Source organism: Euprymna scolopes, chromosome 41 (genome assembly GCF_053919585.1).
Source record: "Euprymna scolopes isolate OS-2025 chromosome 41, ASM5391958v1, whole genome shotgun sequence".
Taxonomy (NCBI): Eukaryota; Metazoa; Mollusca; class Cephalopoda; order Sepiida; family Sepiolidae; genus Euprymna; species Euprymna scolopes.
Window position 1 is genome coordinate 71,886,969 of NC_136522.1, and position 27,500 is coordinate 71,914,468.

Genomic DNA, 27,500 nt, shown 5'->3' on the forward strand with positions numbered 1-27,500 from the left:
TCTTTTTCCTGGTCCGTAGGTCTTATAACTGACACCAGAAAGAGAGTAACAAAGGCTTTCATTGACAAAGGATGTGTATCGTCGAAATTACTGAATTTGTTTATAAAAAAATATGCTTTGTTTTCCAAACGTATTCATATACGTAATTCTTAATTTATATATATATATATATATATATATATATATATATATATATGTATATATATATGTGTGTGTGTGTGTGTGTGTGTGTGTGTGTGTGCGTGCGTGTGTGTGTGTGCGTGCGCATATATATACATGTATATATGTTTATTTTTGAATTATTGTTAATTTCAATGTATACCGTTGGTAGCACCTAAGATGGCCGACTTGGAACAACGGGGGGATGGAATTTTTTTTCCCCCAACACCGGTTTTATCATGTACAAAATTAAGTTGAGTTGGTGAGAAGAGGAAATTTTTATGAACACATAAAATCATAAAATTGCCATCCCATTAACGAAACGGCTGTAATAAAGAAATTAAAGATGAAATAAACAAAAGTTACAAAAAGAAAAAAATGCAAGTCTTTGAATTTCAACAAAGTTTTGTACTCTCTCTCTCTCTCTCTCTCTCTCTATATATATATATATATATATATATATATATATATATATATATACTTCATAATGATGAAATACGATAAATCTACTTGTATGCAAATCCAGTGATTATAGGTCTTACAAAATATTATTGGATGTAATATTTTATATAAGACAATCCCAGCTCATTAAAATTGTTCTAATATACCAGGTAGAGCAAATTAATCATAATTTAAGAAGTTTAATTTTATGATTTGAAAAAGTTAAATTTCAAATCTACAATTTTTATTGTATGCAAAGCAAAGAATAGAGTTTAAAAAATATATTTCCTTAACCCATGAGTTTTCGGTGTTTGTTCATCTCTTCATTGGCAAATATTATAAATGTCTTGCACCTTTTTGCTGCAGACAATTAACATAGAAAATTAAGAGTTTTTAAAGTTATTCTATGCAGCTAAAATGATTTAAAAGCTTTAAAAACTAATATCTTTCCTCTGAGGAGGTGAACAAACATCGAAAACTCATGGGTTAAGGAAATATATTTTTAAAACTCTATTCTTTGTTTTGCATGCAATATACCTTATATATTTAAAATTAAACCGTTTCAAATCGTCAAATTTAAATTTCGAAATTATGATATATATAAAATATATATAGCTCTACCTACGTATTGAGCACTTTTGAAGTAAATACTTAAAGTTTACGCATAAATTTATCCCTTCGTATATTAATTTCATGTGAGTAAATTAAGTATATATATATATGTATATATATATATATTATGTGTGTATATATATTATGTGTGTATATATATATTTATTTATATTTATATTATATTTATATGATATTCATATTATCGAGATAAGACATTGATAGAATTCAGATGAAAAATCCTGATAGATATTACTTGAAGTAATACTTTCAATGTGATCCTAGCCAAAAAACAAAAGCTCAATATTTAAGAATAGAGCAATATATAAGTTTCGTGGTTCAATTTTAAATTCTGAAAAAACAACATATAGAGACATATATTCGATTTAAGAATTTATTGCTTGACAAAAGGAATACATAGAAGTGATTATTTTTATTTCCTTAATCCATGGATTTTCAAGAATGTCTCACATCATCAGAGGAAATGAAATGCGGTCAGCAAAATGTTCAGCTGCGAATGGGCGCTATTTTGCTTTTCAGCACAATTATTGAAAATAGTTTTTTGAGTGGTTGTGGATAATTATATAGAGAAAATTATACGAAAAGAGAAGTTGATACAACCTGGGTAGTCCGTTATCGGAAGGAGTCCAATGTCGTTCGGGGTTATAAATCCAGGTAGGCAGAAAATAGGCCTATGGTAGAAAGTGATATTCCCATATAGCGAAAGCGTACTGCTCATTATTGATTTTCGAAAAGTATACCGGGCAGCCTTATTTGTTGTTGCGTTGATTGTGTGTTGGTTGCTGTAGTCTAAATGCTTTCTCGGTGTTGACAAAGTATATTCGAAATCGGGTGGATATACCATTCCATTGTAATTATCACCGTGAGTAATAGAATTTGAGCAATGAGTTAAGTATGCAATGGACCTCGAAATCAATAGTGTAGGTAGCAAAATAGCAATGATAGCATCATCTTTGCTATTTTGATAACTGACACACTTTTAGAGATTGACATTTCATTGAATTTTTGTTATTTTTTCTAAATAAAATTAGGCGTTCGTTAAGAGTCGCACTTTTTTGTTTACAAAGCCATTCGGCAGAAGTGACGTCAGACAAATTTTAAGTTACGGATGACCAACACTGTATATAATGTAGCTTTTTTTATTAAAAAAAAAACAGTTCATGAATATTTTTATAACAGTGATATTTTTGTGTGATGTAAAAAAAATAATACCAATACCACTGATGTTTGATTTTTAAAAAGTTCATAGTTAACGTAATTCATTTAAATTTTAAGAGCGTTTGAATTTTATAAAAGATTTAAACACAACGGCCACTTTACAGTTGTTGAGAGCTTAGTGAGAGGATATACGTTTTTTTTTTTTGTTTTTTTGTTTTTTTACACAGTGATCACCACTTATCAAGGCCCGGAAGCCACTCAGGGATAAGGGTTATTGCAAGTACATTACGTTAGTGTGGAGATTTGATGAAGTGTTTACTTAAGGGGGCGGTTCATTAGGAATTTGTTAACATTGAACTTGAAGATATCCAAGTTGTAGTCCGGTGGGAAGCAGGCAGACGGAACAGAGTTCCACAGGCGTGCAGTTCTAAGAAAGAAGCTTTCTTCATGGAATCCGCGTTTTGATTTAGGCACAGATAAAGAGTGGGGGAAATTTTTCACAGTGGATTCAGCTAGACGGGTGTTTTTCGTGAAAGATTAGCGAGGGGGGGACCAGAGATTGGAGTTCAGATGAGCACCTGCCATGGAAATAACGATAAAACAAGGATAGGCTCGCAACGTCTCTTCTGTGGGAGAGAGGTTGCAGGGTAGAGAAAAGGGCATCCCCCACTAAGCCACGAAGTCTATTTTGTACTCTGTCAAGGCAGGATAGGCTGTTTTTAGCAGCTCCTGCCCAGATATGGCAACAGTATTCCATCCTCCACTGACGATAGTTGATGCACTCGAAAGGACCTATGGAATAAATACCATCCACAGTTTAAAAAAAAAAAAAAAAAAAAAAACAGAAGAATAAAAGAATATTATTGAATTCTTTATTTATCTGCCCGCAACGACTGTACATTCCTACATCGTAAGCCTTCAAAAATACCTTTCAGTTCATAAATATATTTTATAACAATTCTATTTTTGTATTTCACGAACAAAATGCCAACATCTGATGTTTGATTAGGAAAAAGAATAAACTTATTTTTATTTAAAAGTGTATAATTTTGTTTTATATTTACTTTTTAAAAAATGCCATCTCATGAAATAAATACCATCCACTGTTTAGAAAAAACAAAAACAGGTGGATAAAAGAATTATTCATTTATTTTCTGACAACGACTGTACATTCCTGCATCGTAAAAAATACCTTTTAGTTCATAAATATATTTCATAACAGTTCTATTTTTTCATTTCATGTAAAAAAAAAAAAAAAAATGTCAACATCTGATGTTTAATTAGTAAAAAAAACATAAACATGTTTTTATTAAAAAGTGTATAATTTTGTTTTATATTTACTTAAAAAAAGAAGCTATATTATATATATAGTGTTGGTCATCCATACCTTAAACTTTGTCTGACGTCACTTCCGCCAAATGGCTTTGTAAACAAAGAAATGCGACTCTTAACGAAAGCTTAAAATTGTATTAAATTATGATACATCATTATCCTCCAAATTTAAATATCCGATCTTTTTATTTATTTTTTTTTATTCATTTATTTTTATTTATTTATTTATTTTTATTTATTTATTTATTTTTTTATATATTTATTTTTTTTTTATTTATTTATTTATTTTTTTTATTTATGTTTTTTATTTATTTATTTATTCTTTTATTTATTTATTTATTTTTTTATTTATTTTTTATTTATTTGTTTATTTATTTATTTATTTATTTTATTTATTTTTTTTTTATTATTTATTAATTTATTTTTTTTTATTTATTTATTTATTTATTTTATTTATTTTTTTTATTTATTTATTTTTTTAATTTATTTATTTTTTTTTTTATTTACTTATTTTTATTTATTTTTTTTTTTATTTTTATTTATTTATTTATTTATTTATTTACAGCTTGCCTCAACGAAAATTGCACCAATGACTTCTCTGGCTACTCTGGATACTACTGCTCCCACCGCTTACACTGCCAGACAACTTCTCTCAGTTTACCTAGCCGATTCCAACCAAGGTTTAAATTCTGCCAACACACAATCTTTATACAATGACACCTGGGCAACGGCCTCATGCTCCTCGCCGACCATCAACTCCAGGAGTACCTCACTGTTAAATTCGGTCATTGGACAAAATTTATTGACGGAACCGTGGGAAAGGAGTACCCTATCATCAAATATTGCCGATAATTTCCATTCGAGGGAACTCTGGGCGCTTGAGGCGGTGATGGGATGGAACCACCATCAGCCTCTCACAACCATCACACAAGTAAGTAATTCGTTCCACTTCTCACAGAACAAAACGGGATGTATATATTAGTGATGAGATGATTCCAAAAGTGTTCCCGAGTCCGATACAATTATCGATTCTGTTCTAAATTTCCGATTCCGATACAGGTATCGATTCCAATTCTTTTAAACTTTCTCAATATTCGATTAGAGATTGAAATAAAAATTATTTAATTACCGTAAAACCCCGTCTAATGTCCGTATTTATTTTTCGCAAAATGTAAAATGTACACTGGGAGGGGTGGAAGAAGGGCGTATATTAATTACATAAATAAATCTCTCTAAATATTTTTTTTTCTGATGTTTTCTTTGTAATTAATTGAAAGTCGTGAGACGCATAAAAATTTATATTTCTTTAAAAAAAAAAAAACAAAGTTGGTTTGCAAATGTTATTTAAAATTTTTCATAATGGAAAATAGTCGACGATTTGTATGCATAAAGAAAACATGGTTAATTTTCTATCCTTCGCCTCTAAGGGGACTCTCCTCTGACTATGTCAACTCTTGGCTGATCAACTCTCTGACTGACTTCCTCTCTTCTGACTGACTAAAATCCGAACCCATAATATAGAGAAATGTCCTTTGTCTGTGACGTCAGAAGTGTGCTTTTCAAACGTGACCAATTTCACGTGGCTTTACATATGTTTGTCCAACACACTTTTGACAACAAAAGAATCCTCAATTCTATCTAACCTATTTTTAAACAATATAATTTAATTTGCATTGTTCATTCTTTTACTGACATTTTTAATATTCAGATTTCTAAAAGAATTAACAATAGACTTAATTTCTAACATTCCATTTCTTAATTTTGCCTACAGGGTTCGATTCCAAGATTATCCTTATCTCATTTTCACTTATCTAATATTCTTCCTATTTACAGTGAAAGGGGGCAGCCCTTCCCTGTAACAATAGTAAGCAAATACAGCAAACTGGCCCAAAAGGAGTACAAGAACAGACACGACCAAGTGGGAAGGGCAGTACACCGGGAATTATGCAAACAACTGCATCTCGAACGCACGGACAAATAGTATAAGCATAAACTGGCAACAGTACTTGAAAACGAGAATAACAAAATCCTATGGGACATGGACTTACAAACAGATAAACCCATCCAAGCAAGAAGACCGGATGTTGTAATAACTAACAAGAAAGAAAAATCCTGTCAAATCGTGAACTTTGCTGTTTTAGCTGACTACAAAGAAAAGAAAAAACAGAGCAAATACACACAGCTAGCCAGAGAGCTGAAATGGATATGGATGATGAAGAAAATCAAAATAATACCTATAATAGTAGGAGCACTAGGAACAATTCCAAAAAGCTTTGAAAAAAATAGTGGGGGAAATTGGAATCAGAGGAATGGCTGGAAAGATACAACGAATAACAATAATGAAAACAACTGAAATATTAAGGAAAACCCTTGAATGCAGAGACCAATACACATGAGCCACATTAGCGGGCCAGACAAACTGTTTCAAAGGCAAAACATGAAGAAGGGTTACATGGAGCAAAAACATTAAAGCTGCATATCTATATCTCCTCCCTCTCATTACCCCCTCCCCAAAGAAAGAGTGATACCAAATAGCCGAGAAGGATCAAGGAGGATGGAAAGACCGAAGAGAGAGCACTGACCAGACCTCTGCTGGACAAGTGCGAAGAGAATTGGAACCTTTGGGAGGCTTATTGCCCCTCAAATTCCAGTGGATATGAGTGGCCGCTGCCAGCCAGAAATCAATGGTAAACGCCTGTTGCGATAACGCAAATTCATTTGCAAATGTTATTGAATGAGGTGGAGAGTACTAGAAACCCGGGGAGACTTCTTTTCACTCAGCTTCCAGGGAACACCACAGGTTGTTTTCAAGGAGAGACCTTTGATGACCTGTGTGAAAGCTCCTTGTGAGCCAATAATAATTAATAATAATGATGACGATGATGATGATTATGATGATGATGATGATGATGGTGATGATGATGATAGTAGTAGTAGTAGTAGTAGTAGCAGCAGCAAATGTGTACATTAAAATTTTTAGTTACCATTGCCCCCCCCCCCCAAAAAAAAATGATAAGATTCTAATTTTTTAGGAGACTACGGTGAAAATTTTTAAGGTGATTTCGCTGAAAACTTTGAACAAATTATCGCAACTTGTTTTCCTTTTTTCGCTAATTCGCAATTATAACTTTGAGGGGTGGGAGAAATAAAGTTATTATTAGAATTCTGCAACCTATGCTAATCCACAAGATAATAAAAATGTGATACCGAAACAAATAAATAAATAAATAAAACAAAAAGTCGGCTATTGCATATAAAGTTAACGGAAAATGGTTACCTTTTCGGACCAGACGGCGTTTTAATGATGTTGTTTGTTTGTTTTTGTTTTACGGCATATCAACCCTTTTCAGGTTATTTAATGGCGAATCCAGTGATTTTGAAGAACAATTTTTTAATAGAATATATTTGTTTTTTAAGAAAAGTTTTTTTTAATAGAATATTTGTTTTCAAGTCATTTTCTATTTAACCCATAGTTGGGACTACCACTTACTTCGGTAGCAGTATCAGAATTTTTGTAGGAATTTTTGACACCCCTAACACGAAACTGCGAATACAATATAAAAATCTCGTAATTTCTGTTAAAAGTGGGTTATTTATTTTCTTTATGGATTATACTTCCAAAATAAACTATTACAGTCGTTTTAAAAGTAATAGAAATATTTTTTTTTCCAAACAGTAATGAATTTTCCGAACTCAATATTTTTCAATTAAAAATCTATCAAAATTTTTCTATTGATTCTATTTTTACGATATTTTCAGGGTCAATGTGAAATTTTATGTTCTTTCCAATAAATCGAATATAATATTTTAGACAAACGTTTTTTTTTTTTTAATTCACGACCCCCCCCCCATCCCAATTTTTAAGTGTCTATTAAAAAGTAAATACTTAATTTAGTAACCCGAAAGTAAATAATTAATTTACTCACAAATTGAAGAGAAAAGGTCAATACATAATATATTCAAATTTTTAAAAAAAGACATAGTGTTCTTTTAGAATTTTACCTGTAAAGTTTGAAGTTTAAAACCTTTTTTTTAAACCACGTTATTTGTTTTTTCTTTTTTCTTTTTTTAATGGAACCTTGGTCCTTGCTCCTTTAATTGAAAAAAAAATTAGGGCTTGAATTACATTTTTCGAGGAGTTATAAGCTTGGAAAGACAGGGGGTCGAATAATTCACGCCTCCCATTTTGTAAATGTCTAATAATAATTAATTTAGACCCCGATAAGTACATAATTATTTACTCACAAATTGAAGAGAAAAGGTCAATACATAATATATTCAAATTTAAAACAAAAAAAACATAGTGTTCTTTTAGAATTTTACCTGTAAAGTCCGAAGTTTAAAACCTTTTTAAAAAAAACACGTTTTTTTTTGTTTTTTTTTTTAATGAAATCTTGGTCCTTGCTCCTTTAATTGAAAAAAAAAATTAGGGCTTGAATTGCATTTTTCGAGGAGTTATAAGCTTGGAAAGATGGGGTGGAATTATTCGCTATTTTCACGAAATTTTTGACACTGCCACCACTTCGGTACAAAGTGGACCTGGGAGCAATGGCAATTAAAGGGTGGCTCCAGACTCCCCAACGCATCGGATATAGTTTAAGGTCATACCCAGGACCGTTTTAAGGATGTAGTTAATTTGTTTTGTTTTAAAATCTTGGTTAATGTTCTTGATTCAAATTTAATATAAAATATGTCATTGTACAACCCTTAAGTCTAGGTGATATTAGATTACCAGTGGTTTTATGACATTGTCGGTCACTTAAGATTAATGGTAAAAAAAATTGGTTAACTGCCTTAAAGTTGTAATGACTCGGAAATAGGGGATCACTTTACGCTAACTTTATATGTGCAATTCAACCCACTCGAAATTTTACAATAATTATTTGTTTTTTTTTATCAGTGTGTTCATACATAATCGCCTAAAAAAAGTAGAATCTATAAATGAGGTGATTTTAAATGTAAATATAATTTCTTTTTCTTCCTTTACATATTTTTATATATTTTGTCTAATGTTTTGATAAACTCATTTTTCTTTGTGTTTTTCATTTGTGACAAAAAATGCAATAAAACATAAGATTATTTTAACAACACGAGACCAGGTCGGCGTCCAAAATTTTTTTTTTAAATAACTTGTTAGGAGCGGCTTAACCCTTTTTATTTAACTGTGAACTCTGAGGGGTAACGTACTGACTTTTATCACTTAGGTGCTAAAATAACTGCGAATTTCCTAAAGCAATAAAAATTAGTGAACTCTTGATTATACACTTACTTCTTAAGAAATAAGCAAATTATGAGATCGTAAATTGTAAACAAAGTTGATACGAAACTATTGTAGATTGAGGCGGATATAGCTGGAATATCTAAGTAGAAACTAGAATTTAAAGGTGTAGATTAGTATTTCGAATATAAATAAATTAAATAAATAATTTGGGAAGAAGACTAATTATTTAAATAAAAAAATATACAGAGGATTAATCAATATTTAAAAAGGTTATTGGGTGAAATATTATTTAAAAAGTAGGAATACGAAAATGGGGCGATTACTAAATTCCAAGGCTATCAGAAAAAAAAAAACAACACTAACTGTTAGGATATATCACGATTTATTTAGATGTTATTTGTTTTTGTTTTTGCGATGGACCAGCGGATAAAGAGGTCAGGCTCATTACCGTGGGATCCCGATTTCGAATCTTGCTAGATTCAGCCACTCTGATGGGTCGTAGACGACGAAACACGTGTCAGTGGATAATTATATTTTCAAAACAATATATATATATTGTTTTGAAAATATAATTATATATATATATCGTTTTATATATATATATATATATATATATATAAGAAAATTAAAAGTAAAAATAATTCGCCTCTACTTTTATAACAAATAATAATAATAATAATAATAATAATAATAATAATAATAATAATAATAATAATAATAATAATAATAATAATAATAATAAATAGAACTAACTATACATGCAATAAAGAAGATGACAACAAAAACAATCGCTCCTGGCGACGATCGGACGCACCGATTGAAAGCGCTTGAGAAGAATATGGCTGAACAACAAGCACTTAAGGGCGCCATAATATACAACATGCCAGCCGAAATAAAAAAAAGACCACTCAACGAATGGAAAAATCGGAAAAAAGAAGAACTCAGTCGTGTCCAATCATATAGTCGCTACAAATAGCCATCTGTTTCAGTCAAAGAGACTTCCTCAGGCGACGCAGAACTTCCAAAAAGAAAAATGGGAAAGATTGGAAAGACATTGAAAAAGAAAAAAATGGAGCTCTTCCAAAAAAAAAATAAATAAATAAAATAAAAATATTAAAAAAATATATAAAAAGTTCATAAAAAGGCGAGCTCTCTAAAAAAAAACGAACACTTAGAAAAATCAATTTTATTTTTCTTAAAAACAACAGTAAACAAACAAAAATATTTTTAAAAAATATTATGGGATGTGTATTATCTTTTTGAAACAATATCTCCTTCAAGAACGGGCATAAAATGTGTTTTCAATCGATATTTAATCAAGAAGTTTTCCTACCCAGTAAAAATGGATAAGTTTTCTATAGTCGAGTTTTCCATGGACGAATTTTCGTTGACGAGTTTTCCATAGACGAATTTTCGTGGACGAGTTTTCCAGATACACTTTATCTATGTATTAAACACCGTAGTACGTTTAACGTACGTATGTGTGTCACGGTTTCTAGATTATAAATTATTCGATCGGGAGATCCTATTTATCAAAAAGAATATATGTTAATATATAGTAGGTAATATTTATTTGTTATATATTTGTTTTTGTTAGGTACGTGTAAAATGAATGCCGATGATAAAAATTCACTAAAAAATCAGGAAATTAACCAATGTTAATTAAGTTTTCAGTATTTATCAAATAATAAACTCATGATTTTTATTTGAATCTTAATGGAAATGTATTATTTTGTTTAAACAAAATCACCTTTACTAAAGTTATGGTTTTTAGTAATAAAAAAATGAATGAAGTTATTTTTGCTTTTTTTATGAAAATATAAAGCATCGTAAATTATATATATATATATATATATATATATATATATATATATATATATATATATATATATATATATATATATATTTCCAGGAACATTACGAAAAAAGCCTCTAAAGTCCGTATTAATGAATTCTATATAATTCGAAGAAAAATCAATTTATCGAACAGCCGATATTATCATTCAATTAAGCATTGTTTATTTAATATTTCCACACACAAAAAAATTATAATTGCAGAAAATATTTCTATTTCTTTTTTTAGATTACATGTTCCACATAATTTTTATATGAAAGATTTTAATATTTTCCTTGCTCGAATGAACGTGAAACTTTTGATGTGATATAATTTTGAAATAATCTTGAAAAATGAGAAAAAAAAAAATAATTTAAAAGCAGGATCATAGAAAAATAAATTTTAAAATGGTACAAATTTCTATTAGTATTATTTCATTTTCGATATTTGAGCGATTATTGATGACCGTCTAATGTCAGCTATTTTCTTCTTGTTCTAACTTAAGAATCGGCACTACTTGTGTTTCAAACTAAATAAACTCTTAAAAATAAGATAAAATACGAAAAAAAAACTTAGCCAGGTAGGTAAACAAAACAAGTAACTTTGATAACATTGATTTGTGATATAATTATTTTTGACTACCTTTTCCTTTTGTTGTTTACGCTGGAAAAGGCCTCAAATTGGCGTTTTTTTTTTGGGGGGGGGGGTGAGGACAAAACGATTTATATTGATTTTCCGTTTCACGGCCTAATATTGTCATTTAATAAAACAAAAAAAAATTAAGTAAAAAAGAATCAAAATGGCCGCCGCCATCGACACGAAAACGAGGCTGAAACCTCTATTTAAGAATGAGGCGACGCCATTTTTATTCCCTTCTGGTTTCATTCATTCGGTTCTGCTGCTGTTATGGAATGGTACGCTAAACAACAACACGAGGGCAGAGAGACTGTACGAAAATAGGGACACGTCTCTGCTTACCGATTCCAAATAACTAACTTTGCCTGCAACTCGTTTTTATTTGGAGGTTGGGAGGGGGCAGTCGTCGTTGCAGATCTCAAAATGATCCGTTTTATTTCCAGCCATTCTGCCTTAGTGCCTTGGTTATGGAAGGAAATACTTCGAAGCATTTAGTTTGGGTGCAAGTCCAGAGATCAACTTAATTAAAAATAATAAAAATACAGAAAAATCTTTACAATGTACGTACATATCCGGAAAATGTCACGCAAACGTATCAAGTAGTTATTTTTTATTTATTTTTTTTTATTTTTTATTTTTTTTTAAGTTTTGGTCCTTAACAAGAATTCAACCTAATTAAAAAAAAAAAAAGAAAAAAAAAAAAAGAGGGGGTACTTATTAAACTATAGTCGACAAATTTATTTTTATATCCATCGTTTTAAGCAAAAACAATATAAATTGTCATGTTGAAAATAGTAATATATCCAAAAATTACGAAAACTCATCGAGAAGAAAAACTGCTAATGTGTTTATAGTAAAAAAAAAAATAAATAAAATAAAAGTCTATCGCTATAGACAATGAATATTGCAGCCATGAGTAAGTAATCTAAAATATTCATTTCGGAGTTATGTCCCCTGCGTGTAGACTCTACTGTCTACTTTATAACATCTAAGAAAAATACGATTTTACCCAATTTTCCGTAAAAATAACTTTTAACTCTAAATAACTCTTCTAATCGATCATTTTTCGTAATTTTTGGATATATTACTATTTTCCGCATGACAATTAAGGACGTAATATTGCTTTTGCTTAAAACGACATATATTTTTTTTAATCGATCTGCTGACTGTATCTAAGCACGCATCAAACAAAAACAAAAACAAAAAAAATCTTTATGATGTGCATATTATATTCCCAAAATCACGTACATTGATCAAGTAGTATTATTTTTAACTAGGACAATCAAATTTTATAAGTAAGCGTCCCCTATATTAAGAAAAAACAAGGACAGATAAATCCACGATAATCCAAACTTGTGAGATCAGCCTTGTAATGCTAACGATTTCACATTAATTGCTTAAAATCGTTTTAATTTAATTATATATATAATTACTTGATCAATTTACGTAATTTTCGGTCAGTTCTGGGTACGATCTGAAGATTTTTCTGTTATTATGCTAGGTACATGCAAAATAAAATGCCGATGCTCAAAATGTATAAACATTTTGATTCCTCCCTTTACTTACAAAAGAAAAATCAGGAAATTAACCAATTTTAATGAAATTTTCAGTATTTATCAAATGATGATCACGGAATATAATTTTTTTATTTGAATCTTAGTGAAAATTATTTTGTTTAAACAGTTAAAACTAAAGTTATGGTTTTCAGTAGAAAAAAAAATGAATTTATTTTTGCTTTTTATGAAAATAAAGCATCGTAAAATATAACAAAAAAAGATAATTTTTTCAGGAACATTACAAAAAAAAAAAGCCTCTAAAGTCCATCTTAACGAAATCGATATAACTCGAAGAAAAATTAATTTCTCGAACTAACGATATTATCATTGAATTAAGCATTGTTTATTTAATATTTTCACACACAAAAAAATTATAATTGCAAAAAATATTTCTAATTTTTTTTTTAGATTACATTTTTAGCGTAATTTTAATAAGTAAGATTCTAATATTTTCCTTGCATTAATGAATGTGTAATTTGCAGTGTAACATAATTTTTATATAATCTTGAAAAATGAAGAAAAAAAATGAAAAAATCAAAAGCAGGAACACTGAAAAATAATAAAATTAAAAAATTGTACAAACGTTCACGATAGGAATGTACAAATGCACAGCTGTGGTGTTTAACGTGTAGGTGTTTCGGAGATTTAAAACAAAGAACACTGGCTCTCCAGTGGAAAATAATACAAATCTAAGAGTCATTTGGACGATGTCAAAACATCATTAATTCATTACTTGCACAGCAACAGCCATATAGCGTAATGGTGAGAAGCCTTGACTGTCATTTGGGCGGTCAGGTTTCGATCCTGGCTTGAGGCAGTTGTTTGTCTAACCGCACAGTACTGTATGTGAATGACTACACACACACACACATATATATATATATATATATATATATATATATATATATATATATATATAGCAAGTAAGCTACACATTAACATTCACGTTTGATTCCACGAGTAATCAGGTAAACTGTAAATGGTTTGCGATTGCTCATATATCTAAGTAGTGTTTTTTTACCTCATGTTCAAGGTATATCATTACTTGGGCATAACGGGCTATTAATTGAGACCATGCTCAGGAAATATTAACAAGATGTTGGTTTACATTACATTTAGACTTCTGCATATCAGTACAGTCAGGGAAGCAATTAGCAGGAAAGGAATTCCAAAGTATACCTATTCAAGGCAAGAAACTATTAGAGTAGAAAGCTTTGTGGCATTTAGGGACTTCAACACTGAAGAGGTGTGATTTTGTTGCTAAGTAGGCTTGTCAGCATATGAACGTCAAGGGGGTACAAGTGCAAGAAGTTCATCAGAGCACATTCCAGAAAAATACTTGTAAAACAGGGACAGAGATGCAACATTGCAGTGATGGGACAGGGTTTGGAGCTTAGTTGACAAAGTGGGACCTATTAGATTGAAAACTTTTATGGACCTCATCCAAGAGGGAGAGATTAGTGGTAAATGCACCAACCCAGATGTGGCAACAATACTCCATACATGGGCGAATGGTGGCCTTGTAGAGGACCAGGATACTCTCAGGTGTGAGTAGTTTTCTAGCATGATAGAGGGAAGCCACCTTCTTCGCAACAGCTTTCACAGTGTCCTCAATGTATTTGTTCCAGTTCATATTGCCTGTGAATGTAAGGAGTTAAATCCAAAGTAGTTGAGCAGCTACTTAGTTCCCACCAGTTTTGGCAAATAGCAAACAGGATCCTGAACAGAAGCGTGCGTTCTATCCCAACCATCATCAATCGACCTGAGGTCATCTCGTCAGCATCAGACAAGGCCAAACTATTTGCAAAGAACTTTGCAGCTAATTCTACCCTATGCGACGAAGGCCATCAACTCCCCGTATTGCCTCCTATAACAGACGCTATGCAACATACAAATATCCGTGCATGAGGTCGCCAAGCTAATCAAGAACCTTGATTCCAGTAAAGCAACTGGCCTTAACGGCATTCCTCTCAGTACAGACCAATAAGTTTCCTGTGTGTCATGAGTAAGTTGCTGGAATCCATATTAAATAAAGAAGTAGTCAACCACCTCAGCAGAACTAACCTTCTTAGTGACACACAATATGGATTCCGTTCTGCTAGATTTACCGCAGATATGCTAATGGTTATATCTCATAAGATTAATGAATCTCTCCACAAAAGCTTCCTTTCTAGGGCAATTGCTCTTGACATATCAAAGGCCATCGATAAGGTATGGCATAAGGACCTACTTCACAAGATTTCCAACTACAGTATAACTGGAAATGTTTTCTCAATTATTAAATCATTTCTCTCTGACAAGCTCATAAGAGTAGTGGTTGATGGGCAGAAATTAGAGGCCCACAGTATTAATGCTGGAGTCCTTCAGGGGGTCCATCCTGGGCCCAACTCTCTTTCTGATCTACATCAATGATCTCCCAAAACACATACTTAAATCATTCGTTGACATCTATGCTGATGACACGACCATCTATGGCAACACATCAACGGCTGTAAATGGCAAAGTTCTCTCTGATTCTCTCTCCTCTGATCTTGAGTGCATGGTACAATGGGGGAAGAGGTGGCTGGTTACTTTTAATGCATCTAAAACCAAGCTCCTATCCTTACATCATCAACGCTCTGATCCCCAACAATTGAAATGGATAGCTCTCGTCTAGGGGAGGCTCCATGTTTTGATAAGCTTCTGGGATTGACATTATGCCTGACCTGAAATGGAACACGTACATCAAGTTTGTTGCCAAGGTCGCTGGAAAAATGGTAGGATCCTTCTACTGCTCCAGAAGAAGGATGGAGTACTGCTGCCACATCTGGGCTGGGGCTGCTAAAAACAGCCTATCCTGCCTTGACAGTGTACAAAATAAACTTTGTGGCTTAGTGGGAGATGATACCCTTTTCTCTTCCCTGCAACCTCTCTCCCACAGAAGAAAGGTTATGAGCCTGTCGTTGTTTTGTCATTATTTCCATGGCAAGTTCTCGCCCGAGCTCCAATCTCTGGTCCCTCCCTCGCCAATCTTTTACAAAAAAACACTCGTCTAGCTGAAACCACTGTCAGCAATTATCCCCATTCTTTATCTGTGCCTAAATCAAAACGTAGATTCCATGAAGAAAGTTTATTTCTTAGAAGTGCATGCCTGTGGAACTCTCTTCCGTTTGCCTGTTTCCCACCTGACTACAACTTGGATGTCTTCAAGTCCAACATAAACAAATTCCTGATAAACCGCCCCCCCCCTTTAGCAAGACACTTTATCAAATCTCCATCACTAACGATTACTACGATACTATCCCATTGATTACTGTACACGCAATAACCCTTATCCCTGAGCGGTTTCCGAGCATTGATAACTGGTGACTACTACGTAAGAAAAGAAAAAAAACACCAACATCATAGCTATAGTTACCCCTACCCCTCCCCAGTTCCCATAAGTCATAATGTGGTTCACACTTCTTCCTGGTTCTGGTAATGTGGTTCACACTTCTTCCTCCTCATCCTCATCATTTATGACTGAAGCACTTTTCACATTGCCACAGTTTCCATCTTTGCAATCTCCAAATGCACTCATGATTACTGCAGATACTCCTTAGGGTAATGCATCCTTCCAATCATCTGAATCATCTGAATCAGTTCATCTGGAGCAGAGATTTTGTTTGTCATCACTGGAACAAGTTTGTCCCTTGCTACTTTCCATCCCCACCCAGATGGTGCCATTTCATCACTACATCCATCCACTTCTAGGTCCTGGATATGACCTTAAACTATATCCGATGGTGAGGCCCCACCTTGCGGGCTTTGGAGAGTGTGGATCCACCCTTTAATTGCCATTGCTCCCAGGTCCACTCTGACCCGGAGTGGTAGTACCTGTTAGGGTCCCAACTATGGGTTAAATAGAATCTGACGTAAAAAAAAATATACTCCATTAAAAATCGTTCCTCAAAATAACTAGATTCGGCATTAAATAACCTGAAAAAGGTTGATATGCCGTAAAACAAAAGCAACCAACCAACCAACCATCCACTTCTAAACCTGGTAATAGGTCCGCTGAGAATGAAATCTATAGGTAGAGGCGGTTGGAGGGAGTCGTTCTGGCGTGACGAACATCTTTGCCCTTGCAACATTTTTGCAGAGCATATCTAATATTTTTTTTATTTTTTTTTTACACGGTGGTCACCACTTATCAAGGCCCGGAAGCCACTCAGGGATAAGGGTTATTGCAAGTACATTACGTTAGTGTGGAGATTTGATGAAGTATTTACTTAAGGGGGCGGTTCATTAGGAATTTGTTAACGTTGGACTTAATATCATATATATTTGCATATCTAATATCATATATATTTGCATATCTAATATCATATATATTTGCATATCTAATATCATATATATTTTTGCAGAGCATATCATATCTAATCGCCACCAATGAGTTCTTTGGATCTCCAATAAACATTGTTATTATTGACATAGAACCATTGGTTTTCACAACATCCTGCGTTTGCTTTGGTTGGCAGAATACTTTTGAACAGTCTTTCATTGTCTTTTCTCTTTTGATGATTCATTGTAATCCCGACTTCTTTCCAATCCCGAACACTCTGGACAACAAATCACATCCTGTAAAGACATGCAGAAACAACAGGTCATTGTAAACTTCACCAAGCATCTGTTTGAGAACCTTGATATTATAGACGTATGATGTCACCTTGTCAGAGCGGAAATAGAGTGCAGTCTATTCAGAAACATCTGTATGAAACAGCAAGAGAACCTGAAGATCTATGTCTTCTCCAATAAGGCTGAAAGCAGATATACTGATGGCTGCTTTTACGATATCAATGTCAGCATCTCCTTCTGCTTGAATGCGATGTTAATCGCATCCTTTCTGCTTCATTCGTCCCATGATCAGCTGGATAAAAGTCGTCCTTTTTCACAGAAAATATTGTCGCCTCAGTAATGTTCACCTTCTTTACGTTCAACTTTTGACTTCACCTCTGATGCGCACAGTCCTTTATATTTGATCTCACATCATAACTGTTGCGTCTGTATCAATAACAACACGAACGCAGAAAGTAAAGGTAGAACAAATATATTAAGACGAAAAGATAATACATATTTACAAAGGTGCAGTTGTACTGCAGTTGGAAGATTGTCCGGCAGAGGGCGTGTTAAAGTCTTTCATGGAGCAACCGGCACATGCGTCTTGCCTATCCAGCGTTTGAACACGTCTTTGAACCGGTCTTGCTGACTTGATACCTTTATCTATATCTTGTTCACCCACGTATGCTAATTAGTGGGCGTCTCCACAACAATAACCAACAAACACCACAGTCGCTCTTCCATATTTTCGACAGTGAACGAAGCATAATCGTTTGCAATCGAACTGTAAGTGCTCCCATTTCAACCGGTGAAGGAGGGATCTTTCATTAAGTACGTTGTGCTCTGTGACTGGAACAGTTTGCTGCATACAACTGTCTGATTTTTGCTTCGGAAAGTTGTGGTTTGTCCACCTGATGCAAGAGATCTTTTCCCTCAAATAAAGACATTGTTGTCTGATTTTTGGCATATGACATCATCTAACTGAAGATTTCTCAACTGAGAGACTATGAAAAACCTCTGAAACAGGAGTGCTGGGTCAATGCTACGATCTGCAGACGCATTCACATTCTTGCTGGATGCTAGAGTTTTTGCATTCGAACTCCGTTTTTGATAGTACAAAAACACTGATTGTCTGTCCATTTTTTTAACGTCTCTTCCGATTTCAAAGAGGTCTTGCACATTGACATCTTCATTGGCATTAATTCCTGCGATAATGTTGTGCAACGATTAATCAGCTGAAAATGGTGTTTAGTTTTTCTGCAACTTTTCCGAGATCTATATCATCTCTTTTTAATCAAGAGGCAGACAACTCCTTAGGTTTTCCACTTGTTGCATAACTTGCTCCGGTAAGATCTTGCATGACAAGGTTGTAAAAAGATGACACAGTGGATGACATGGCCCAAACTGTTCTCTACTCCCTCACGTCAACCTGCCTTGGCTTTTGAGTGAGTGCATTGGAGCCAAGACCAGCCCAGTATTGGCTACTGTAAAACCTAGAGTGGATCTTCTGATGTACTTCAGGGTTGTCGTCTTTCAAGGCATACATTTTTTAGAGATACAGACGAGCCGACTGCAGATAATTCAGATAGCCAGCCTCCGTGAATATTGGTAGACAAACTGAGATAGCACTGAGATGCATCTTCCGAGACCCCATTCGATCAGTTGAACCAAGTACCCTAGCTATACTTAGCATGTGCTGATAATTTATCCATAGTTTTGTGGTCTTGGAGGTTTTTGCCAGTTCATTCTTTTTTTCAGTTAAAATATTGTGAACGCTGTCTATGCAATCTGATTTCATTATTGAATTTAAATCACACTCGCCAGTCTCCATCAACATGTACAATCGCTCAAGTTCCTCCACTTGGTCCTGAAAACCAGGTTCCTCCTTCATGATTTTGGCAGCAAACTGATGTGTGAGACATTTATCCACCCACAGGTGGCCACAAAATGCTCGTTGCCTTTACATTCATCATGTGTACGATGGCATTTTCACCATATACTATCTACATGATCTCCTTGAGTTCAGTGCCATCTACCAAAGTCCCAATGGCACCGAACACATTCCTGAAGGTATGGAAAGTGCCAAGCAAAACTATCACGTCCTCAATGAGACCATCATTTATAACAGTGTTCACGATTTCACACGAGCAGTTAATCAAAAGTTATAATAGTCAGTATGTTATGTTTTGACTATAGAGGTAATCTAGGGTGGACAGGGTACATGTTCTATAGCCTGGGTTTATGTCTATCATTGGAAGAAATTGTACCAAAGATTTTCTCAGAGGTGCATCATGACTTGTCGACTGCACATACTCTTGTGGAAGCGAGAAGACATTTCCCCAAAAATGTCCACTTTGTGATCACAGATATCAGCTGTGTATGGAACTGACAGAAATTCTAAGCAACGATTGATATGCTTTGAAAAAACAATAATCTTTAATATTGATTTTCGTCATTTCGACAAGTTTCAAATCAGATTTTGTCATGGTATACTATGACTAACTTGCTTCTCTGGTGTGATAACTGCGATCATTCTCATCCTAGGGAAGGTAGCCCTTCCATCCAATGTTATAATGTTATGATCCACGTTGTCTCCTGCATGCGGCTTTCAATTCAAACCTTTGTACCTCTGGATATGATGAAGCAAATCCCATGGTTGAAAGACTATCAATAAAGAATTGTGATCTATACAAGCGGTGCATTTGCACCGTGACACCAAACTATAGAGGTGCAATAACAGTTCTTGAGCGCACCGCTTGAACGACTGCTTGTCCGATGCCAGTAACTTTTCTGATCGTGTCCTTCCCAACAAACAGTTGCTGCAACAAGAACCACAAACTGGGATAAAATCTAATGCTGCTGCAGTTCTGCAGTTGCTGAATACGTATCCTCCACTGACTCAACAGTTGTCTTGTTATCAGTTTTGATGAGTTTTGCTGCGGTTTGGAGAATTGCTCGTTTCTGTTCTTCCTCATAGTACCCCCGAGGTGAATTGTAGTATTCACGAAGAATGTTACATTGTTTTTGAAGCCATCAGGCACGAATATTGAGTTCCCATATCGACTTAGCAGCTTTTCTTTAAGATTTAATGATTTCCGTACGCTATGGATTTACTACCATGCAAGTATTCTCCCATTTTAGCGACATCGTCCGATATTGTTAGCTGTTCTTCATCGTTTTCATCTAAGAACTCACAAGCACGCTCAAATGCCTCATCCTGGTTGCTGTCCCTTGGTTTTCCACTTTTTTGTTGTTTGGTTGATTCAGCTGACGTGAATATACATATATACACTGTTTCACTGTATCACAGCTCTTTCGCGCGGCTAGACTAGCAACTACCTCAAGCCAGGGTGTAAACTCGACTGTCTAGGTGACAGTCAATGCTTCTAATCATTACGCTATTTGATATGTGAAATTATAATCATCGAACATTGTCCAAACAGCTAAGATCTATTTATTTACATAAAGAGCATTGATTTATACGGTAGCAGCAGTTTTGCTATTTCACTCCACAATGTGCTCAACCCAAGATAGGGAAAACAACATTAACTATAAAACACGTGTTAATAACAACATTAACTATAAAACACGTGTGAATAACTCTATTTCACACACACACACACACATATATATATATATTCAAATGAATAGTTCTCGTCTTGGAGAGGCTCCATATTTTAACAAGCTTCTGAGTCTAAGCTTTACTCCTGATCTGAAATGGAACATGTACATCAAATCCGTTGCCAATGCTGCTGGAAAAATGGTGGAATCGTTCTACCACTTCAGTAGATATCTCACTGTCGATGCAATTCTCTACCTGTATAAGAGCCAAGTATGTCCAAGGATGGAGCACTGTTGCCACATCTGGGCAGGAGCTGCTAGAAGCAGCTTATCCAAAATAGACTTCATAGCCAAAGTAAAGGATGCCCTTTTCTTTTCTCTGCGCTCTTTTTCCCACAGAAGAGATGGTGCGAGCCGGTCTATGCTTTATCGTTATTTTCATGGCAAGCGCTCGTCTAAGTTCCAATCTATGGTCCCCATTCACCAAACTTTCACAAAAAAACACTCGTCTTGCTAAAACCACTATCGATAATTTTCCCTACTCTTTATTTGTGCCTAAACCTAAACGTAGATTCCATGAACAAAGCTTCTTTCTTAGAACTGCACGCTTGTAAAACTCTCTTCCGTTTGCTTCTTTCCAGTTGACTACAATATGGTCATCTTCAAGTCCAACATAAACAAATTCTTGATGAGCCATCCCCTTAAGTAATCCAATTTACAAAATTTTCACTATTAATGACGACTACGATTATTTCTCATTGACTACCGTACACTCATTAACCTTTATTCTCGAGTGGCCCCCGGGCCTTAATAAATGGTGACTTCTTTAGAGAGAGAGAGAGGGGGAGAGAGAGAGAGAGAGAGAGAGAGCAAGAAAGAGAACTATAGATACAGAGGAGGGAGATTGACAAATATATAGAGGTTGTTGTGAGTAGATTGAAGTAAATATTTATGTAAAAAAATTAAAATATATTTTTCTTTCTTTCTTTTCTTTCTTTCTTTTCTTTCTTTCTTTTCTTTCTTTCTTTTTTTCTTTCTTTCTTTTCTTTCTTTTCTTTCTTTTTTTGATTTTCTTTCTTTTCTTTCTTTTTTTGATTTTTTTCTTTTCTTTCTTTTTTTCTTTTCTTTCTTTTTTTCTTTCTTTTCTTTCTTTTTTTGATTTTTTTCTTTTCTTTCTTTTTTTCTTTCTTTCTTTTCTTTCTTTTTTTGATTTTTTTTTCTTTTCTTTTTTCTTTCTTTTCTTTCTTTTTCTTTTTTTTGATTTTTTTTCTTTTTTTTTCTTTCTTTCTTTTCTTTCTTTCTTTTCTTTCTTTCTTTTCTTTTTTTTGATTTTTTTCTTTTTTCTTTCTTTCTTTCTTTCTTTTCTTTCTTTTTTTGATTTTTTTCTTTTTTTTTTTTCTTTCTTTCTTTTCTTTCTTTTTTTGATTTTTTTCTTTTCTTTTTTCTTTCTTTCTTTTCTTTCTTTTCTTTTTGATTTTCTTTTCTTTCTTTTCTTTTTCTTTTCTTTCTTTTTTTTTTCTTTTTTTCCCCTCCTCTTTTTCTCTCTTGTTCGCGTTATCTTCTGCATCTGTTGACGTTCAGACCTCCTGCCTGATAACAAATAAAATATACGAAAAACAGGTCGCTTTTTTTGTCTTTTTTTTTTTTTGGGTGTTTTCTTGGGAAAGGAGGGGAGGCTGACAAACTAATCCCCCCATCCTCACTTTCATTCTCAAAACCAAGTGACTCCCTCTGTTGAAACTTTTTTATCCCCCACCCCTAAAATGTATGAATTCAATTGCATTTGTACAGTTTAGTTTTTTTGAGGATATTTTTTTTTCCATTTTTGTCCACTCGAAATAAGGGAGACAATTCAATAAGTTCTTAGGAAAGTTTAAATTTTATAAAAAAAAAAGAAAAATTCGTTTAAAATAAAAGTCAAACTTGTTCAAAATTATTTATCTCTATCTCTATTATTATTTTAAACGAACTGTGTCTGTGTGTCTGTGAGTTCGTTCTTTATAGACTACAAAACGGCTGGGCCGATTATTTTAAATTAACCACAAATGTACCTTATATTTCTGGGAGTGTTCTTATATAGGTTTTGTTCCGGAATGCTTCTGATAATTATCGAAAATCGATAATCGAAAAATAATCATTGAAGATGGAACAGTCCGAGTTTGACCAAAGTTGCCACTTTTTCACAGTCTAACATCAGAAGGTTTATTAATACATTGCAATGTTATGACCCTTTAGGCTGTGATCATAGCGTAGTACCTGTTAACTGTGGCAAGCGGGGTCAAGGGTCAAAACATTATTATTGTTGTTATTGTATTCTTGTTAATTGATTTGAGTGACGGATGGTTGCTGGATCAGTTATTATGATTAGAAGAATAAACAATTAAATTGTGGAAGAAATGATTGACGTGTGAATCGCAAAAGGAATGTGAAAATAGAAAATATATGTAAACATTATTTTGGGGTTTTGAATAAACAAATAACTAGTTGTGGATTAGGTTGGTCTGAGACACGTAATTAGGTGACGTAAGAGAACACGTGATGTAGTTAGTTTTGGAGAGATTAAGAGAGTTGAGGATTGACCACCAAAGCAGACAGACGTCTAGACAGGGGTGGACAGACAGCTAGGAGCGGGCTGTAAGAATAGAAAATGTAGAAACTGCAGATCCTGTGAAAACCAATTGAGACAACTGTAATAAATTTATATTATAAAAATATAAAGAGTTGTTTTATGGTTTTCACAAAGAAGAACAGATGTCTCAATTGGATGATGCTGATCGTTTCATGATTCATCACGGAGCAGCGAGAAGATACAGAAGAACTCTTCAAGAAAAAGGTATGAAGCATATATTATTCTTCTTACATATGAACTGTAAAAATAGCCCGTGTGATAAGTCTGATACAACATGATTCAGTTTACACGTCAATATCATGTCCTCCTCGCTAAACAACATACATACGATTTATACGTTTATTATCTGTCTGTTAAAAGAACAATATCTTACATCCACTAGATAACACATGACACGTTTTAATATATCATCTCCTCCAATATAAACCAATATACAACAGCACAAACAAATGTATCCGCCATAAAAAATCAAAAATATATATAGTCATCCACATGCAGTACTGTTTCGTTGTATCACAACTCATCAGTGTGGCTAGGCACACACCTTTTCCCAGCCATATAAAAGCAACAGTGGATTCTTCAGTTCTAATGATGGAAGCAAATGAGTTGGTTAGATTAAAGTGACTGAAATTTGATCACGATATTAAAACAGGTTTCAGAAATTAAAAAAAATACAAAAAATGGCTTAGCCTTGGTCTGGAGAAAGAACCCTACGTTCTTCTGTTGATATCGCGAAAGAAGAAGAAACCCCGACAAACTCAACAAGCAGCTAAATCCCACCCCTTCACAGTAGAGATCTCTAGGTGTAAGAAAGCCTTCTACTCCAATCGTTTCTTCCCCCGAACTGTTAGCTTTGGAACTCTCTTCCGGGCTTCTACTTTCCCAACTGTACTGACATGCAGAAGTTCAAGTGTAATTTGAACAGACATCTTGCTGCTCATCTCCCTTCATAAAATCCGTGCAAGTTATATCCCCGATGGTAGCTCCCTAAATCAAAGTGTCATTGTGCCTTGTTTGGGATGAAAATAGAATTTTTTTAAAAAAAAAAAATCTAAACCTTGCGATTTTTGGACATTCTCGGCAATTGACAACAGATTTTTATATTCCTTTAAGCTATTTTTTTTCTGATTGTTTTTCACAATTTACTTGCGTGTTTCAGCTGACATTTAAATTCTATTTGTTTCTGCTTCTTGGATTTACCATCGAGTGAGCCTTCATGCATTCTGGACCTTTTATATTCGGTTTGTTTTTTCCCACTTTCACATGTTTTAACTGACATGAACATTTCTTTTTGTATTTTATTTCATATTTTATTTTTTTATTTCATATTTTCATAAAGTGCTGTTTCATCTAATGCCATTCTTATCTCGGCTATACTAATAATTTGCTATCTTTTTTCCTCAGAAGAAAAGAATAGCATTCTTTGAAACTCTATGGAATAAGGGTTTCTTGAAAATTGTTTTTGGGTTATTCTGTGGAACAACGAATTTACTTGTAAATTTTAATTTACAGTAAATTAATTCTTAATTTACAGTCTTGATTTCTTTTTCTTATGACAAGCTCTATTGTGTTTGTATTGAGCTTTTTTTATTTGGTTGTGATATTAATGTATACATATTTATATTAGGTTGAAGTTTACACTTGCTTTTATCGAGTAAACCTTTCATTCCTATTGCCTTGGTATATATATATATATATATATATATATATATATATATATATAAGCAAGTTATTTTAATTGGGTATATATATATATATATATATATATATATATATATATATACATATATATATATATATATATAGTAATTTATAAAATATATATGGCGATTATAAATTACTAACTAGTTCTACCTACGTATTGAGCACTTTTGAAGTAAATACTTAAAGTTTACGCATAAATCTATACTTTCGTATATTAATTTTATGTGAGTAAATGAAGTAGTTATATATATATATATATATATATATATATATATATATATATATATATATATGTTATTTTTAAAAACAGTAATCTACGGACATTTGTGTTTCGGAGCCCTACTCCTCTTCAGCGTAGCTTCTTGACTGTTGTTGGGATTCGAACCCCGGACCTTATGTATTTCAGTCCAGCGCCCTAACCCATTACACAATGATGCCATAGACAATTTACAGTTTTAGTTTTTTTATGGTTTATCTGTTTACGTAGTTTTGTTGTTGATTTATATATATATATATATGTATAATTATTTTTTTACTATAATAATTAATATATATATATATGTATAATTATTTTTTTACTATAATAATTAATATATATATTAATTATTTTTTTACTATAATAATTAATATATATATATATGTAGATAGATAGATAGATAAATAGATAGATGTGTATATATATATATATATATATATATATATATATATATATATAGATAGATAGATAGATAGATAGATAGATGTGTGTGAGTATATATATATATATATATATATATATATATATATATATATATATATATATATATATAAATCATCGTCACCTCTTGACAGAAGAAGACCATCTTTCCTTCGCTTTATTGTTGATTGTTCATTTATTTCCATGTATTTTTAAAATATTCTTTTCTTTTTATTATTTCGTTTAATACGTTTTATGATTTGTTTTTATTTAATTTATATATATATATATATATATATATATATATATATATATTTATATATATATATATATATACACACACATACATATATACATGTGGAGATGTGATCAAGATGCATTTTCTATCTTCTGTGCGAACGAAGGTGACTCTTCAGACCAGCCCTAATCTTACAAATCTTTTTCAGAGGTTACACACACACACACACACACACACACACACACACACACACACACACACACACATATATACACAACACAATATTGTTGACACACCGGTTCTCGCCAGATCACTGAAGTTAAGCAACGTTGAGCCTGGCTGGTACCAGATAGGTGACCATACGGGAAGGCTAGGCGCTGTATGTACCGTTCCGAGTCGTAGAAATTTCCAGGTTGGTATCTGGAGGCGCATTTATTCTCTGTGAGAGATGCATCCCCAGTTTTTATTAAGACATGCATCTAGGAGAAGGTAACTCTGATGTAAAAACCTGCGGTGTACTGTATGCTTTGTTTTGTGGCAGTCCTCTGCACCGACAAAGGTTAACAGTAATAGCAAAGAGTGTGGTTGGTTCTACACAAAGCCTTCACCACTATAAACAAATCATCTGTGTTGTGGCGGAACCTCGTACGTCGAAATCGATGGGGGAGAGAGTCAATTTTATATATATATATATATATATATATATATATATATATATATATATATATTTACCAGTGGTGAAAAAACCAGACTCACAGTAATAAATTTCATATATATATATATATATATATATATATATATATATATATATATATATATATATATATATATATATATATATATAAGGGTTGGGACGATTAATCGGAATCAGAATCAGGAATTGAAAAAATCGGAAGATTTGCGGGTATCGGAATCGGTATCGGAATCGGAAAAATTGATGCAAAACGATTACTTTGTCTTTTTTTATTTGATTTTGTTTAAAGCAAAATCTTCCATTGCTGGCAATAATGATAAAATAATAAATATTTATTGATTTTAAAATACCAGTAAAGCTAAAATCGATAGATCAGAATCCACAAGTGTATTTTGAGGTTTAGGAAAATATCTGCATATTTAAAAAGTGTTTTTACGAAAATCGGGGGAAATA

At 32.9% G+C, this 27,500-nt stretch overlaps 1 protein-coding gene across 1 annotated transcript in view; it reads left to right on the top strand.

Annotated features, from left to right (window-relative positions):
• LOC145266617 (uncharacterized) overlaps positions 1-27,500 on the top strand; it is a 102,140-nt gene that overhangs the window by 29,471 nt on the left and 45,169 nt on the right. Inside the window, exon 2 of the mRNA XM_080122524.1 lies at positions 4,286-4,651. Within this exon, the coding sequence (XP_079978650.1) occupies positions 4,310-4,651 (342 nt within the window). The 5' untranslated portion in view covers positions 4,286-4,309. The remainder of the gene's footprint in view (positions 1-4,285; positions 4,652-27,500) is intronic.